This window comes from Pteropus medius, unplaced genomic scaffold (assembly GCF_902729225.1).
Source record: "Pteropus medius unplaced genomic scaffold, Ma_sr-lr_union100, whole genome shotgun sequence".
NCBI classification, from domain to species: domain Eukaryota; kingdom Metazoa; phylum Chordata; class Mammalia; order Chiroptera; family Pteropodidae; genus Pteropus; species Pteropus medius.
Genome location: NW_024341895.1, coordinates 273,276 through 287,450, shown reverse-complemented (window position 1 = coordinate 287,450; position 14,175 = coordinate 273,276). Strand labels below are relative to the sequence as shown.

The 14,175-nt window shown below is 52.6% G+C and overlaps 2 protein-coding genes across 13 annotated transcripts in view; one reads left to right on the top strand and one right to left on the bottom strand.

The window, feature by feature from the left end:
• HNRNPM (heterogeneous nuclear ribonucleoprotein M) overlaps positions 1-5,251 on the top strand; it is a 37,740-nt gene extending 32,489 nt beyond the window's left edge. For 7 of the 12 annotated variants that reach the window (XM_039857523.1, XM_039857542.1, XM_039857525.1 and 4 more), the window contains 3 exons: positions 1,608-2,410; positions 3,069-3,120; positions 4,825-5,251. In XM_039857523.1, the coding sequence (XP_039713457.1) occupies positions 1,608-2,410; positions 3,069-3,120; positions 4,825-4,988 (1,019 nt within the window). In that variant the 3' untranslated portion in view covers positions 4,989-5,251. The remainder of the gene's footprint in view (positions 1-1,607; positions 2,411-3,068; positions 3,121-4,824) is intronic. The other 5 variants (XM_039857593.1, XM_039857537.1, XM_039857549.1 and 2 more) reach the window with 2 other exon arrangements.
• Positions 5,252-5,617: 366 nt separating this feature from the next.
• Positions 5,618-13,924, bottom strand: PRAM1 (PML-RARA regulated adaptor molecule 1). The gene is given in 12 exon segments (XM_039857688.1): positions 5,618-6,529; positions 6,668-6,702; positions 6,793-6,826; positions 6,911-7,073; positions 7,231-7,339; positions 7,456-7,510; positions 10,052-10,128; positions 10,216-10,282; positions 10,368-11,505; positions 11,508-11,631; positions 11,664-11,950; positions 13,831-13,924. Coding segments are annotated over 12 exon segments (2,145 nt in total). The 5' UTR covers positions 13,849-13,924; the 3' UTR covers positions 5,618-6,491.
• Positions 13,925-14,175: the final 251 nt, after the last annotated feature.

Here is a 14,175-nt window from a genome sequence, read left to right as displayed (position 1 = left end):
ATAAAATTATAAATTTCTAAAAGTAAATATTTTACCTGATTGTAAAAATATGCCACCTAATACATAACAGATGCTTATTAAAATATAAGCCTATACTCATAAAAACTCAGAAAATTATGTAGTAAGTAGATATCTGAAATCTTACTGCCCAGTGATGAATGCTATAAACATTTTGGAATGTATCCTTCCATTAATACATTTTTTTAATTGGGTATTTAAAACTAAATGTAATTTTTTCAGACCATTTTGTCCTCATGACTCTGAGTGTCTTGGCATTTCCTTGGTGACTCCACTTGCTCTTTCTGTGGTGGGCTGATTCTAGACATGGGCATAGTTTCTTCCTAGTTCTTTGCTGCCGTTGGCATCTGGGGAGATCAGCCTCGTTTCTGATGCTCTTAGGCATGCAACCTCCCCTCTCGAGTTCTCTTAATTACCTTTTTTATAGTTTCTGAGAAATTTCTGCTCTGAAAGTCTAATATTCTTAAAGTGGTATTTACATTTTGCCACTTGGTGTGCTATTATTCACTAAGGAAATACATCCAGAGAAGGGGAGTAACTCTAGCCAGGTCACAATATTAGTCAGTCAGAGAAGCAGTTAATAGAAACTGCTGAGTTTTTTCTTCTTAAATTAACATCTTGGACTGGAGTGTGGGCTCAACTGTCCATTTTCAGAGGCTGGTTGTGGTGGTGGTGGTGGTGGTGAAGCTTGAGTTGAGGGGGCCCCTTGGGCTCCGCATGTGGAAAAGTAGTGGGCGGTGGCCTTGGTGGTAGCGCCATACCCCCGTTGTCTGGAGTTGCAAGCATCATGGGGTCACTGTTCACTGCTTACCTGCCAGCATATATTCAACTGAACTGTGGCAATGAGGGATGGATCCTAGTTCTCTTCCAGAGTCTACTCTGATGCCATCGACTTTTTTCCCTCCAAAGTCAGCAAAGTTACACACACAAGTCGGTTGGCGGTTTCCCTGGAAGTGGCTGGCTGTGTTGATCTATATACAGAGGGTCTATCTGGTGTTGGTGTTTGTGTTTTCTTTTTTTTAATTATATGGCTGTATAAAAGTTTCTCTGCTTTGGAGATACTAAGGAAATGGAGTAAGACTGGCCACCAGCAGCCATCTTAGAGGGATGAGCTATGAGAGGATTAAGGCGATGAGTGATTTTGAATTGTCACCATGTAATCCATTATACCTGGTGACCTTCCAAGGGTGAGATTTCCTAGCCTCTCCTTTGAGAGCATTTCTCAGTCTGGTGGCGGGAAAACTATAGAGTTCTCAGGAATTGACAGCCATGGCTCATAAAATTTGTCACAAGTCCTAGCACTTTGGAATTAACATGGAGAACATTGTTGACACAGGACCGCCAGGGTTGGGTTTTCCCTTTTAAAAGTTTTATTATGGAAATTTCAGCTGTGGCACAGAAATAGGAAGAATGATGTACTCACTGTCTAGCTTTAACAGTTGTCAACATTTGAGGGATGTCTAACAAGAAATCGTGGGACTTAGTTTCTGAATTGTAGTTGAGCTTGTGAAGTGCCTAGGCCTCTGCACCCAGGTCATCCTCCTGGTACAAGTCCTGATATTTGCTTGTGTTTTGTGTCCCTGTTTCAGGTGGAGGCGGAGGCAGTGTCCCTGGGATTGAGAGGATGGGCCCCGGCATTGACCGCATTGGGGGTGCCGGCATGGAGCGCATGGGCGCAGGCCTGGGCCATGGCATGGATCGTGTGGGCTCTGAGATCGAGCGCATGGGCCTGGTCATGGACCGCATGGGCTCCGTCGAGCGCATGGGCTCTGGCATCGAGCGCATGGGCCCACTGGGCCTAGACCACATGGCCTCCAGCATCGAGCGCATGGGCCAGACCATGGAGCGCATCGGGTCTGGCGTGGAGCGCATGGGTGCCGGGATGGGCTTTGGCCTTGAGCGCATGGCCGCGCCCATCGACCGTGTGGGCCAGACCATTGAGCGCATGGGCTCTGGTGTAGAGCGTATGGGCCCTGCCATCGAGCGCATGGGCCTGAGCATGGAGCGCATGGTGCCCGCAGGCATGGGGGCTGGCCTGGAGCGCATGGGCCCCGTGATGGATCGCATGGCCACCGGCCTGGAGCGCATGGGCGCCAACAACCTGGAGCGAATGGGCCTGGAGCGCATGGGCGCCAACAGTCTCGAGCGCATGGGCCTGGAGCGCATGGGTGCCAACAGCCTGGAGCGCATGGGTCCCGCCATGGGCCCGGCCCTGGGCGCTGGCATTGAGCGCATGGGCCTAGCCATGGGTGGCGGTGGCGGTGCCAGCTTTGACCGCGCCATCGAGATGGAGCGTGGCAACTTTGGAGGAAGCTTCGCAGGTTCCTTTGGTGGAGCTGGAGGCCATGCTCCTGGGGTGGCCAGGAAGGCCTGCCAGATATTTGTGAGAAATGTAAGTGGCTTTTCAGGAACCTCTCAGTGGTATGCACAAAGGGAGGAGGGAGGTAGGAAGTCAGGTGGCACGTCATGTTGAAGTCAGAGATGATGCCCTCTGAAAGGAAGCTGAGTAGCATGCAAGGCCACCTTGCCACTGTCCCCAAAGATTGATGGTAGGATGCAGAGGGAATGTGAGAGCTTGTGACATTCCATGCAGCAAGAATAGTGGGTTGTGTGAACCCATTGGACTTCTCTGACTACTAGATACATAGCTTAAGAACTCTAGTTTTCTTATCTCTTGGCTTGAAGAGCCACTAAACCTTAGCATGACAGTTCTGAGTAAAAAATGGCTGTATCTGAATTATCTGTACCAGTTTGACCACCTTTAGCTACTATTCAGTGGCTCTGTGGGCTGAACCACAGGCAACTGCGTTTTGCTTTCTCTGCATGTTGCTCCCATGGACAGATAAAGCCACAAGGGAGTGAACTTGGTGTGCTAGTTTAGAACCACATTCCAGGCAGACTTGTTTTGTTCTCTGTCGGTCGTCTCAGTTTGAAGGTCAGCCAATTTCTGTGTGTAATAAATCCTTCAAGTCACTATCAGAGACAATGGTGATGTTTATACATTAGGGTTTTGTCGAATCACTTACCAGTCTATTTTTTTTAAATCTCAGCTCCCCTTTGATTTTACATGGAAGATGCTAAAGGACAAATTCAACGAATGTGGTAAGTGAGAAAAGCTGTCTACGTGTTTCCATATGTTGTGGCTTCAGAAATCTTAGCCTGTTGGTGATGTGTTTGAGTCGTGCAGTGAAGCTTCCATCTTTGTCTTCACAGCCACTTTCCATGACACTAGAAGACTGATGGGACTTGCCATTTTTCTGCCTATTTAAATATTCAAGCAGGTTGTTGAGTTTCCTTTTATGTGTCAGACACTTTTCCTTTGTGTTCTCATTTCATCCTTATCTTTTTTCTCCTTTTACAGTTTTTGAAAGGAGGTAGCGTTGTCCCCATTTTAGAGATGAGTCAGGCAAAGTCAGTTCCTAGGGTCACATGGCTAAGTGAGAAACCTAAATAAAATGAATACAACTGAGACAAGGTCACTTTTCATCACAGCACCCTTGGGTCATGCCTCAAAGAGCGCTTGCCCAGCAGGTCCTGTGGGTGAGGCTTTGCAAGTTCTGGGCCTGCGGTAGCTTTTGTGTTGATGAGGCTGAGGGTGTCTGGTTGTGGTTTTATGGCACACCAGGCATCCATTCTGGAAAGCTCATTTTGTGGCTTAATGGAAGTTAAGTTGTGTCCGGGTGGACCCCCTCACCCTCACCCCCACCACTTCTGTCAAGTGGGAGGGTCTGCATGGCTTGCTGGATCATGGCTTCCTCAGAAATGTTCTCATTTCCTATTTTAGTAGTGGCTCAGATTTCACCGTGATTGCTGCTTCTCCTTATTCTGCTCTCAGTTCACCTGTTGAGCTATAGCCTGCCTTCTTGCCCTCTGTCCCCATTCCTTAGTTTCTGCATTGTAGTAGATAGTCAGAAAAGTCGGATTGGAGCATGCAGCTCTCCGTGCCTCAGATGCCTGGAGGTGCCCCTAGGCTGACAAGAGAAAGTCCAAACTCATAAGCCCCTGTAGGACTTAGTCCCTCCTGTTTCGTCTCCCTCCTGTCTCTGAACCCTGAGTTGCTAGTGTTGTTCTCCAGAAGCCCCAGAAGTGCTCTTTTGAGAGCTGTTGTCAGCAAGTCTTGATCTGGTGAACTTAAGCTATTTCAGAACTTCCCCATGAGAAGCCCTCCGGGATGTTGACCCTCCCTCAGAGTTAATGACTAGGCTCGTGGGCTGCTAGCATTGGCTGCATTGTCCGGTCCTTGGCAGTCAGTGAAGTGGAGCCCTGTGTTTCTAGGACTCTTCTCCTGTGCACTTGTTTCCATGGCACTTGACACATACATGGATGCTTAATTGGTGCTTGAATGAATATGTGAAACCCACTTGCTAATTATTACATAGCTTATATTGGACAGTGCAGAAGTGCCCATTGTACTGGTCGTGACCTTGTAAAAGCGGCAGTGTGGTGTATTGAAAATGAAGCCTCTAAAATCTGAATATAAAGTTGGCTTCATGTGTGCCCCCCACTTTTGAAAAAAAAAACTCTTGACTATAAAGGCATACATTTGAAGCTGCCAGGAAGGCTTATCATGGGGCCTGTCAGATTGTTGTCCCAATGGCAGAAGAATGGCAATGGGGCTGAGGGCTGTCGTAGCTGGGTCCCGGCCGCTGTGTTCTGAGCGTTCATGTGCCAGGCCCAGGGGCCACTCTCCCTTTTGACTCTCCAACCGAAATTCAACAGGTGATCTGGACTGAGTGGAGCCCAGACTGAGGCTAAGCTCTGGTTTGCCTGATGAGTTGTGGTCTCTTCTTCCCTCCCTGTGCCCAGGCCACGTGCTGTATGCCGACATCAAGATGGAGAATGGGAAGTCCAAGGGGTGCGGTGTGGTTAAGTTTGAGTCTCCAGAGGTGGCTGAGAGAGCCTGCCGGATGATGAATGGGATGAAGCTGAGTGGCCGAGAGATTGATGTTCGAATCGATAGAAATGCTTAAGCAGTTGCCTTTTTTAAACATCGATACCAGACCTCTGAATTTGTATTTTTTCTTGTTAACCATTTTAATTTGTTGGCTGGATGTATAAAGATGTTTAAAAAATTCGGTTGCTTTTTGGGGTAATTTGAATTACTTTTTTAATGACTGGGGTTCCATTTGACTGTTTGCATTGAGATTGCAATGTGCGCAATTTTTTTTGTAGTTGTGGCATCTTGTTGACATCGAATATGACTTTGATAATAAATACCAGTTCCTGAAAGCTGCCTGCTTTTGTGTGTGTGTGTGTGTGCGTGCACGCGCTCATTGTTGGGCCATTACTCGAGGTTTGGATTTACTCAGTCTTTTCTCTACCTTTGGAGCTGTGACCACCAGGGATCTCATCTCCTTTCTTGCTGGTTGGTCAACCCTGCCATGTTAGGAAAACTCATTATGAAAACTGAATCTTGAGTGGATTTTAATGCTCTTTTGCTGGTAATGGAGTACTGGGCTGTCAGCTGTCACAAAAGCTGTCCTGTCTCCCTCCTGTGTAATTTCTGTGAGAGGTGCAGACACTGCATCAGGCTCATTTGCAGTTCAGCTTTTGTTTTGGTCCGCTCCAAGTGCTATAACAATAATACCATTAAGCCGGGTGGTTTATAAACAACAGAAATTGATTTCTCACAGTTCTGGAGCCTAGAAAGTCCAAGATCAAGATGCAGATTCAGTGCCCTGGGTCGTAGACAGTGCTGTCTGGCTGTAAGCTCACTTGGTGGGAATGACCCTAATTCCATTCTCAGGGCTCTGCCCTTATGACCTAATCACCTCTCAAATTGAGCATTAGGTTTTCAATATAGGAATTTTGGCAGGGGGATACAAATATTCAGTCCATAGCAGCATTGCTTTGCTAAAACAGACCCAGCAAGATGTGGGTTTCTAACCGTATTTAGTCCTGTAAAGGTTCAGGCTGAACTGGTTCCCTGGGCTCTATGAAAACTGGGTCACTCCCCCTCCACCACCACCAAAATGTGACCTCATACATAGGTCCACTTAAGCTAGACAGCTGTTTGCAGCCTGTAGGGAGCAACAGCTGCTGCTTTGTTCTGTCTGCATGTGGAAGGTTGCAGAATGGGACGTGTCTTGCCCATCTCCCTCTCCACTGTGGCCAACAGCTGACGGGGGTCCAATCAAGGGACTCCCACTTTGAAGTCTAGCAAGGTATCAGTTCCCTTGCTACCTTCTCCTTGCCACACTTCTCCTTCCTGGCCTTTATCCTTCAGGAGTGAGTCCATGAAGGAGGCGGTTGACCCCATAGGTCCCTGAGTGTTTGATCATGGCTCCACTGTATGTGCCAGTCAGTAGGGAAAGGAAAGACAGGAAGCAGGGATGGCTTTGAAAGGGGGCTTTATGTAGTCCACGTACGTAGTCAGACCTGACCCTTGGCAGTTCTGCAACCTCCAAGCTGGGATCCAGGGCTAGTGGGTGGCTGGGCCGGCATGTTGTCCGAGGTCCCCACACCTTTGTGCCTTACTGTCCCCGGGGGAATGCTTGGTTCTCCAGAGGATCTGCAGAGGAATAGTGACTTCCAGTGGATCCCTCTCCCCATAAGCAGATACTGAGCAGCCCCCAGGGAAGTGGGGTGGGGGCTTATCCCCTCCCGAGGCACTGTGATGCCTTCCAACCCATCCAGAATTTCTACGTACCCCAGAAGCCAACATCGTCATACACTTCTGTTTCCCTGATGGAGAGCACAGATGGATCAGCAAGGGTCATCCTGGCCTATCGACTGCCCCCCTTCCCTAACCCCCTGCATCAGGGCATTACTCACAGGGGCAACAACGCTGTTCTAGGCACGTAGCCATCTACGAAGAGAGTGGGAATGGGTGAGTCTTGGCTCGGTGGTGTGAGCCCTGTCTCCCCAGGGTTACCCGGTCCGGCTCACTCACACTTGCCCTTGGTGTCCCTGCACAGCATCTCTTCCTTGTTGGTGAACTCGATCACCTCCAGGATCTCCCCACGCCGGATCCCCAGGTACTTGCCACCCCCACGACGCGTCTTGGCATTGGGGTCAATCATCATCCTCGTCTGAATCACAATCTCCCCCTCAAACTAGGGAGGTATATGTTAGAGCTTTGGCTTGTGCTGACACCCTCCCCCCCCTTGCCCAGGAGCCCCAGCTTCTTCCTGAGGATGGAATTCATGGGGCCTTGGTCAATTAGGCTGAGCCCAGCCCTCCTAGGGCTCTGGCTTAGCCTGGTGTCCACACCTTGAACTTCTTCCGGAACTCCCTCTCAGCTTTCTCTGCCTTCCGGATCTGCTTCAGCACCTTCGGGTCCGTGGGCAGCAACGGCTGTGGCTGGAGGACCTTCTCCTTCCTGAGCCCCCCAGTGAATTGGATATTCGTGAGCAAGATGTATGCCTCAGCGGTCCCCTTCTACTTCCCTTCCAGAGCTCAGCCCCTCCTTGTCCCACCCCCCTTGCCCTGTGTTACCTGAGCTCAGAGTCTTGTGATTTTCTAGGTGATTGCTGGGTGGGTGGCACTTCATCTAGGGGCAGTCAAAACACAACTTAGGGCGGAGATTGTTGGCTCAGCCTCTCTTGGCCCTGGTGGCTTGATCTTGAGTGAGCTTTCCTTGTGGCAGTTCTTAAGATATCCTCTCATTCTGGCCAGGCCCCTTCCCAACCCCTACTGTGCCCACCTGCCCATCCTCTCCCCAGGCCTTTGTCCTTGGTTGTGAGTTGTACTGGATTGCCTCTCATTTTCTTAACTTGTGACACACGCGAGGCATGGCAGAAATATTCACGTTAATTCAACCCTCACAACAACCTTACTCATGACAGGCAGGCAGTACTGTCATTCTCAACTTGCTGATGAGATAAAGGCTCCGAGGGATAAAGTGATCTGCTCAAGGTCACCCAGCTAGTAAGCGGGTAGAGAGGCAGGATTTATTTGCACACTTTTGAGGCTACTTTATATCTGGCACTAGAGCAGGTTGAATTCTGGGAATTAAAGAGATTTGGGTCAAAAATGAGGCAAAAGCATATCCTGGAGGCAAACTAAGTCGGCCTCTGAGAAGGGGCTCATTGGGTGGGGTTCTTGGACTGGCCTGGCTCATGGTGAGGCTGGGCTGTAAGGGATGTCTCCCAGGGTGAGGCTGACTTTACTGGCAAGTGGCCAGCCTTCCAGGTAGGCGCCTGCTTGCCGAAGGGTTGGGTTATCGCTAGAGCCTCATGAACAGGTGAGTGAAGCCTCCAGAACCTGAAGCCCCCAGCTTTTCGTTGTCCTCTCTGAATAACTCCAAGTGTCTTGACATTTTGGGCCAGCAGTCCCTCCCATCAGGCAGCCCACTGAGGGGTATTTGTGTGGTAGTATACTCTCACCCTTCAGACACTGCATGTGCCTCTAGCCTCAGCCTGGTGCTCAGATGATGGTGCCATCCATGGTCCCACCCAGAATATTCCTTCAGCAGCTTCTTCCTCTCCCAGAGGCTGCCCAGTGCGGAGATGGTCACTCAGCTGGGAGGAGTTTTGACGTCGGCACCCCAGAGCCCCTATAAACCCACCACAGCACAGAGCACACACTTCGTGGGCACTGTGTTACGGGGCGGACCTGGTGCACCTATGGCCCAAGATTCCTGGCAGTGTGACCTTGAGCTAGCTCCACAGGGGAAGGCAGGCTCCTGTGGGTGGCCTGCTCAGATGCTGGGAAAGAGCTGGCCCCAGCCCCCAGCTGCTACTGCTCCAAGTGAAGTGGAGAGTGGGAGGATAGACTTGAAAAGGACAAAGCCGCCTTTGGAACAATCTGTACTAATAGCCCCACACTGTCTCAAGAAGGGGGAGATCCAGGGATGATCGTATTCGATGGGAATCTTGAAGGATTCGGTGCAGGGGCAGTGAGCAGAGGTGGAGATGTTCCTGGTCTGTATGGGGTTAGGGGAGAGGAAGAGGGGTTGGACTGTGCCTGCAAGGCTGCTGGGAAGTAGTAGAATGGCCAGAGGCATTCTACTACATCCAGGTCCCAAACAGTGCCCCTCCCAGAGCAGAGCCACAGAGCCTCACTGGAGTGGAAGCAGGAAGGCCCCTGCCAGGAAGCTCTGTGCTAACTTGGAGGGCTGTTGCAAACAGCCCCTGGGGAAAGCTCAGAAGCGGCCACAGAGGCAGCAGGCCAGGTGGGGGCTGCTGATGGGGAGGATGAGGTAGCATCCTGAAGATACATAACCCTGATGGAAGGTTCCCCTGCAGGAGGCCCTTTCAAACCAGGGCAGGGACACAGCCTGGGAGCAGAGGACCCGGGCTCCTCTGTATTGGCTGTGTGAGCTGGGGCAAGTCACTTCTTGGGTCTTCAATTTTGCACATCTGTACAGTGGTCATGACATTGCCTTGGGAGGTATAGGGCAGTGTAGACTCAGTGACACACATTTAAAGTGCTTCCATGGAAGTTTGTGAGGTTGGTGAAGGCATTAACCACGGAGCTGGGTTGGAGGTGTGGGCCTGCTAGGCCAGCATCATGCCCTCCCAGAGCAGAGACTTGGAAAAGAAAGAGAAGGGTCCTTTGGAACTCCAGAGTGGAGAGAGAGAGAGGCCAGAGCCACACCCTGTGTCCAGCCTCTCTTTGAGTTCCAGGTCCAAGTCCTCAGGTACCTCCAACACAACAAACAGGTCTATGAGGGAACCTGACACTTTTGTCTCTGACTCAGAGGTGGCTCCACTACTATATCCAGGCTCAAGTCAAGGCTCCATACTTGGGCCTCATCCAAGTCAAGCTCACTTACTCCCTCTCACCCCTGCTTAATATACCGCCAAGTTGTCTTGCCACTTTTTACCTGATCCTTCCACTGTCACCACCCTGAGCTGCAGCCCTGGCCTGGCTACCCAAGCTCACTGGCTATTGGCATCTATGCTGCCCTTCCTCACACTGTTCCGCCCACCAGGAGCTGCTATGATATTTCTGAAAAGCCCCTCCTACCCTCTGCTTGCTCCATGCTGTCAGAGAATTGGATTGGTGCTTGGCCTCACACCAGCAGCATGGCAAAAAAATGCCCTAGCAACAGATGTGTCCCAGGTGCCTGGACCCACCACCAACAAACCTCTGCCCCTGGGGCTGGATCTGGAATCGTCTGTGCGCTCCACTTCATCATACAGCTCGTAGATCTCATCCGGGTCCCTGCAGGGATACTTGAGATGAGGGCCTCTTTCAGCCTCATGACCTGCTTCATAACCTGCTCCTACATCCACTACTCCCCACACTCACTGTGGGATGGCCTTAGGCTGTTGGGCCTGGAAGTGGATTCCAGCAGAAGAGTGGGTCCTCTGCAGAGCTGTGGAGAGACAGGAGCGGGAGGGAGGCAGGCATGGCCAGCGAGCCCCTAGCCCGTCCTTTCAGCCTGGGCTGCCCTGACCCACCTGTGGCTGCTGCTGAGGGTCTCTGAAAGCTCTGGACGTCCCTGAGGCCCGGGGGCAGCGGGGGTTTGGCTGGAGGGGGTCCCAGGCTGCTGACAGAAGGCAGAGGCCTCCGCCGGGGTGGGCGACCAGGTTTGAGGCCCAGCCTTGACCCTCCACTGTGGGTGAGCGCTCCTGACCGCTGTTGCCTGACTCCAAACCCTGGGCTAAGCAGGAACCTGGGGCCGGAGCTCGCAATGGCTGTGGGCAGTGAGCTCTCTGAAAGAGAGCCAGGTAGCGGAGGCTTTCTAGAGAGATTCCCAAAAAACTCCGTCTGCCCGGGCTTTTTGGGCAGAGCACTGGGCTCTGGCTGTGAGAACTTGCGGGGGTGCCCCTGGCCCTCGGGCCTTGTAAACCTCCTGGGGATCAGGCTGACCTCGGGCTCTGAGGATGTCCTGGGGATGCTGCCCAGCTCAGGCTGGGGGAGTTTCTTAGAGAGTGCTTTGAATTCGGACTGCCTTGGCCTCTTGGGAAACACGCAGACTTCAGGCTCTGAAGACGTCCTAGTGAGGTCACCAAACTCAGGCTGCAAGGGCTTCTTGGGGACGTCATTTGGCTGAGGCAGTGGGAGCCTTTTTGGAAAGGCACTGAAGTTGGGCTGTGAGGCGTCGGGGTGGGGCTCACTGGGCTCAGGCTTCCAGGGCGGCATCTGAGGGACTTCGCTGAACTCGGGCTGTGGCAGGGACTTCTTAGGGAGGCCAGTGACCTGGGGCTGCTGAGGCTTTTTGGGGAGCTCACTGAACTCAGGCTGTGGGGGCTTCTTTGGAAAGGTATTGAACTCAGGCTGCAAGGGCTTCGGGGTGGCTTCATTGGTCTCAGGCTGCCAGAACTTCCTAGGGAATGCACTGAGTTTGGGTTCTGCTGGGGGCCTGGTGGGGTTGCTGAGCTCAGGCTGCAGGGGCTTCTGGGCAAGTGCACTGGGCTCCAGCTGTAAGGCCTTCTGAGGGGCCTCATTGACCTCAGGCTGCAGGGGCTTCCTGGGGAATGAAGTGGCTTCGAGGTGTGGGAACTTCTTGGAGAGTTCACTGAATTCAGGTTTGGAGGGCTTCTTGGGCAGATCAGTGAACTCGGGCTGTGAGGGCTTCTTGGGCACTGCAGGCACTAACTGGCTGGGGCGGGGTTTCTGGGGAGGTCAGTGAACTGGGGCTGCGGGGGCTTCCTGGGCACTGCACCGAACTCAAGCTGCGGGGGGGGGCTTCTTGGGAGGTCAGCGAACTCGGCTGTGGGGCTTCTTGGGCACTGCACCGAACTCGGGCTGGCGGCTTGGGAGGTCAGTGAACTTTCGGCTGTGGGGGCTTCCTGGGCACTGCACTGAACTCAAGCTGGGGGCTTGGGAGGTCAGTGAACTCGGGCTGTGAGGGCTTCCTTGGCACTGCACCGAACTCGGGCTGCGGGGGTTTCTTGGAGTGTTCACTTAGCTCAGGCTGCGGAAACTTCTTGAGGAGTTTCTTGAACTCAGGCTTTGGGGATTTTAAGGGGAGCTCGCTGGTCTCCGGCTGAGAGGCCTGGAACTTTGCTTGAAGGCTCCGGAAGTCCTGATGGCTCCCCTAGGGGACACAGAGCCAGTCAGGCAGGGACTGGTACACACAGGGGTGGTGGAGAGATGGACGTTGGGACACAAGGACATTGTCACAGACACATTGCCACTTTCCTCTTGTTCTTTAACCACCTCTTCCCCCATGCCCCCAGTCCCTTCTGTTCTAATTGCAAAATACATCCGGCATTTAACCACTTCTCACAGAAGTGCTGTCTACAGTGCTGTCATCCGCCAGAGGCACTGTCCAGTTGCCTCCTCCCTGACTCCTGCCCACCCTCCATCTCTGGTTAGTGTCCTCAGAGCAGCTGGAGGAAACCTGTTAACCTTGAATCCCCAACCGGCACTATTTTTCTCTTAGTACCCACCACCATGTATTATATTTATTTCATGTATATTTTTAAATGTGTGAGCAGTGACTTTGCTCATTTGTTGCTATCCTCCCAATGCCCAGCACACAGTAGGTACTCAGTAAATATTTGTTGAAATAAACAACATAGAGGGCACAAAGTCAGGTGTATACTCAGCTGCATCCAGTCTGATTCACATAGATGGATGCAGAGACACCTGACCTGGTGGCAAATGTGGCACAGGGTCTCTCTCAGTCTCAGATGCCCCAGCTGATGGTCAGGGACACAGTCAACAATGGCCATGAGGACTGGCAGGCATGCCTCGTGAAACGGGCACGGTCAGATGCATATGCCATGTATAGTACATGAAGTTTGTCCCAGGTGCTGTGGGGACCACCCTGTACCATCATTCAGACACAGGCAGATGCACAAAGTAGGCTGGGCCTGCTCTGATGACAAATTCTCCAGAAGCCCCCAAGCCTGGCTTCACCTGGGGGAGATGGGGGAGGGAGGGGAAGGGCAGAACTACATGGCCTCTCCTGCCCGTAGCTCACTTTCCTATCCAGAGAATGTGAGAAAAGGCTGCAATTCCTGCCTGGGGTCTGAATATGCCTCTGAAAGCCACCCTCTACCCATGGGTGACCCGTGGGGTTAAAAGGTCATGCCTGGGGGGGACTGGCAGAGGTGGGAGCAGGCAGCAGGTGAATGACCTACTTTGTCATCCATAGGAAGCCCCTGTGCTCACCCTGGCCGTCTGTTACCAGTTGCTGTTCATGCTGACCTGGGGCGAAGGGAGTTGTCTGAGGCCTCTTATCTTTCCCCCTTATAGTCGCAGCCTAAGCCAGGGACCTAGGCAGGCCCCTTGGAGCTCGACTGTCCCAGAGCTGTGTCCTGGCTGCTTCTCACCTCTGGGCTTTTGTGTCGGTCATTCCCATTTCCCAGATGGCTTTCCTGGCCCCTTCTGCTGCTCCACTCTTAGAATATGCCCCCCAATTTCCACCTGTGGCACCCCTTGCCTCCAGCCAGTGGGGACTCTCCCAGGGCTCGGGGATTCACTCACCATGGCTGCAGGCGGATGATGGGTCACAGGGTGAGTGGGACCTGAGCTGGGGCTGCTGCCTTCAGGAAGTGACTGTGGCTTCTGCTCCACAGGCCCCACTGGTTGGGGAGGGCAGAGGAGGAAGGAAGAGGGGGGAACGGCCTGGCCCCAGGTTTGTCTCCAGATCTTGAGTTCCTGACCTGCCAGCTAGTCTCCCTGCTTTGTGCATTGCAGGTCAGTGCATTCACAATGTAGTCACTAGTTTCTGGGCTCTCTGCTGTCCCCCTTCATTCCTACCACATGATCTGCTAACCTCTGGGCTCCAAGGAGCACATGGTGCCAAACCCTGAGGACCTCCTACCAACAGAGGCAGGCCAAGGCCAACTGCAGCCGGGGCCTCCTTGGGAGGGGCGTTCTCAGTGGGGAAGGGGAACGGTCTGCTCTTGGCAGGAGACCCAGGACTCTGCTGAGTGTGATGGGTGAGGCCTTTCTGCTGCTCCTTACCTCACTTACCTTCCTCATTTCAACATTTCACTGTGGTCCGACTCCGGGCAGTACTTCCCTTTTGCAGGGGCAGATGTCATGTGGGGCCGTGGATGGCTGTAGCTGAGCAGATGGCCCACTGGGATGGCAGATTTGAGGGTGGGCAGGTAGGCAGTATCCAAGGCTTTGGCCCCTAAGGACACCCCAGGTTCCCATTGGACAGAGGGTGGGAGGAAAATCGAGACAGCTGGGAGGTCAGAGAAGAGGGTGTGAAGGTAGTGGGCAAGACCAGCGCTGTTAGGACGTGAGGCTCAGCCAGATAAGGTCCCTGGGAGGTCAGTGACCTCAGTGCACAGAGGGAGGGGA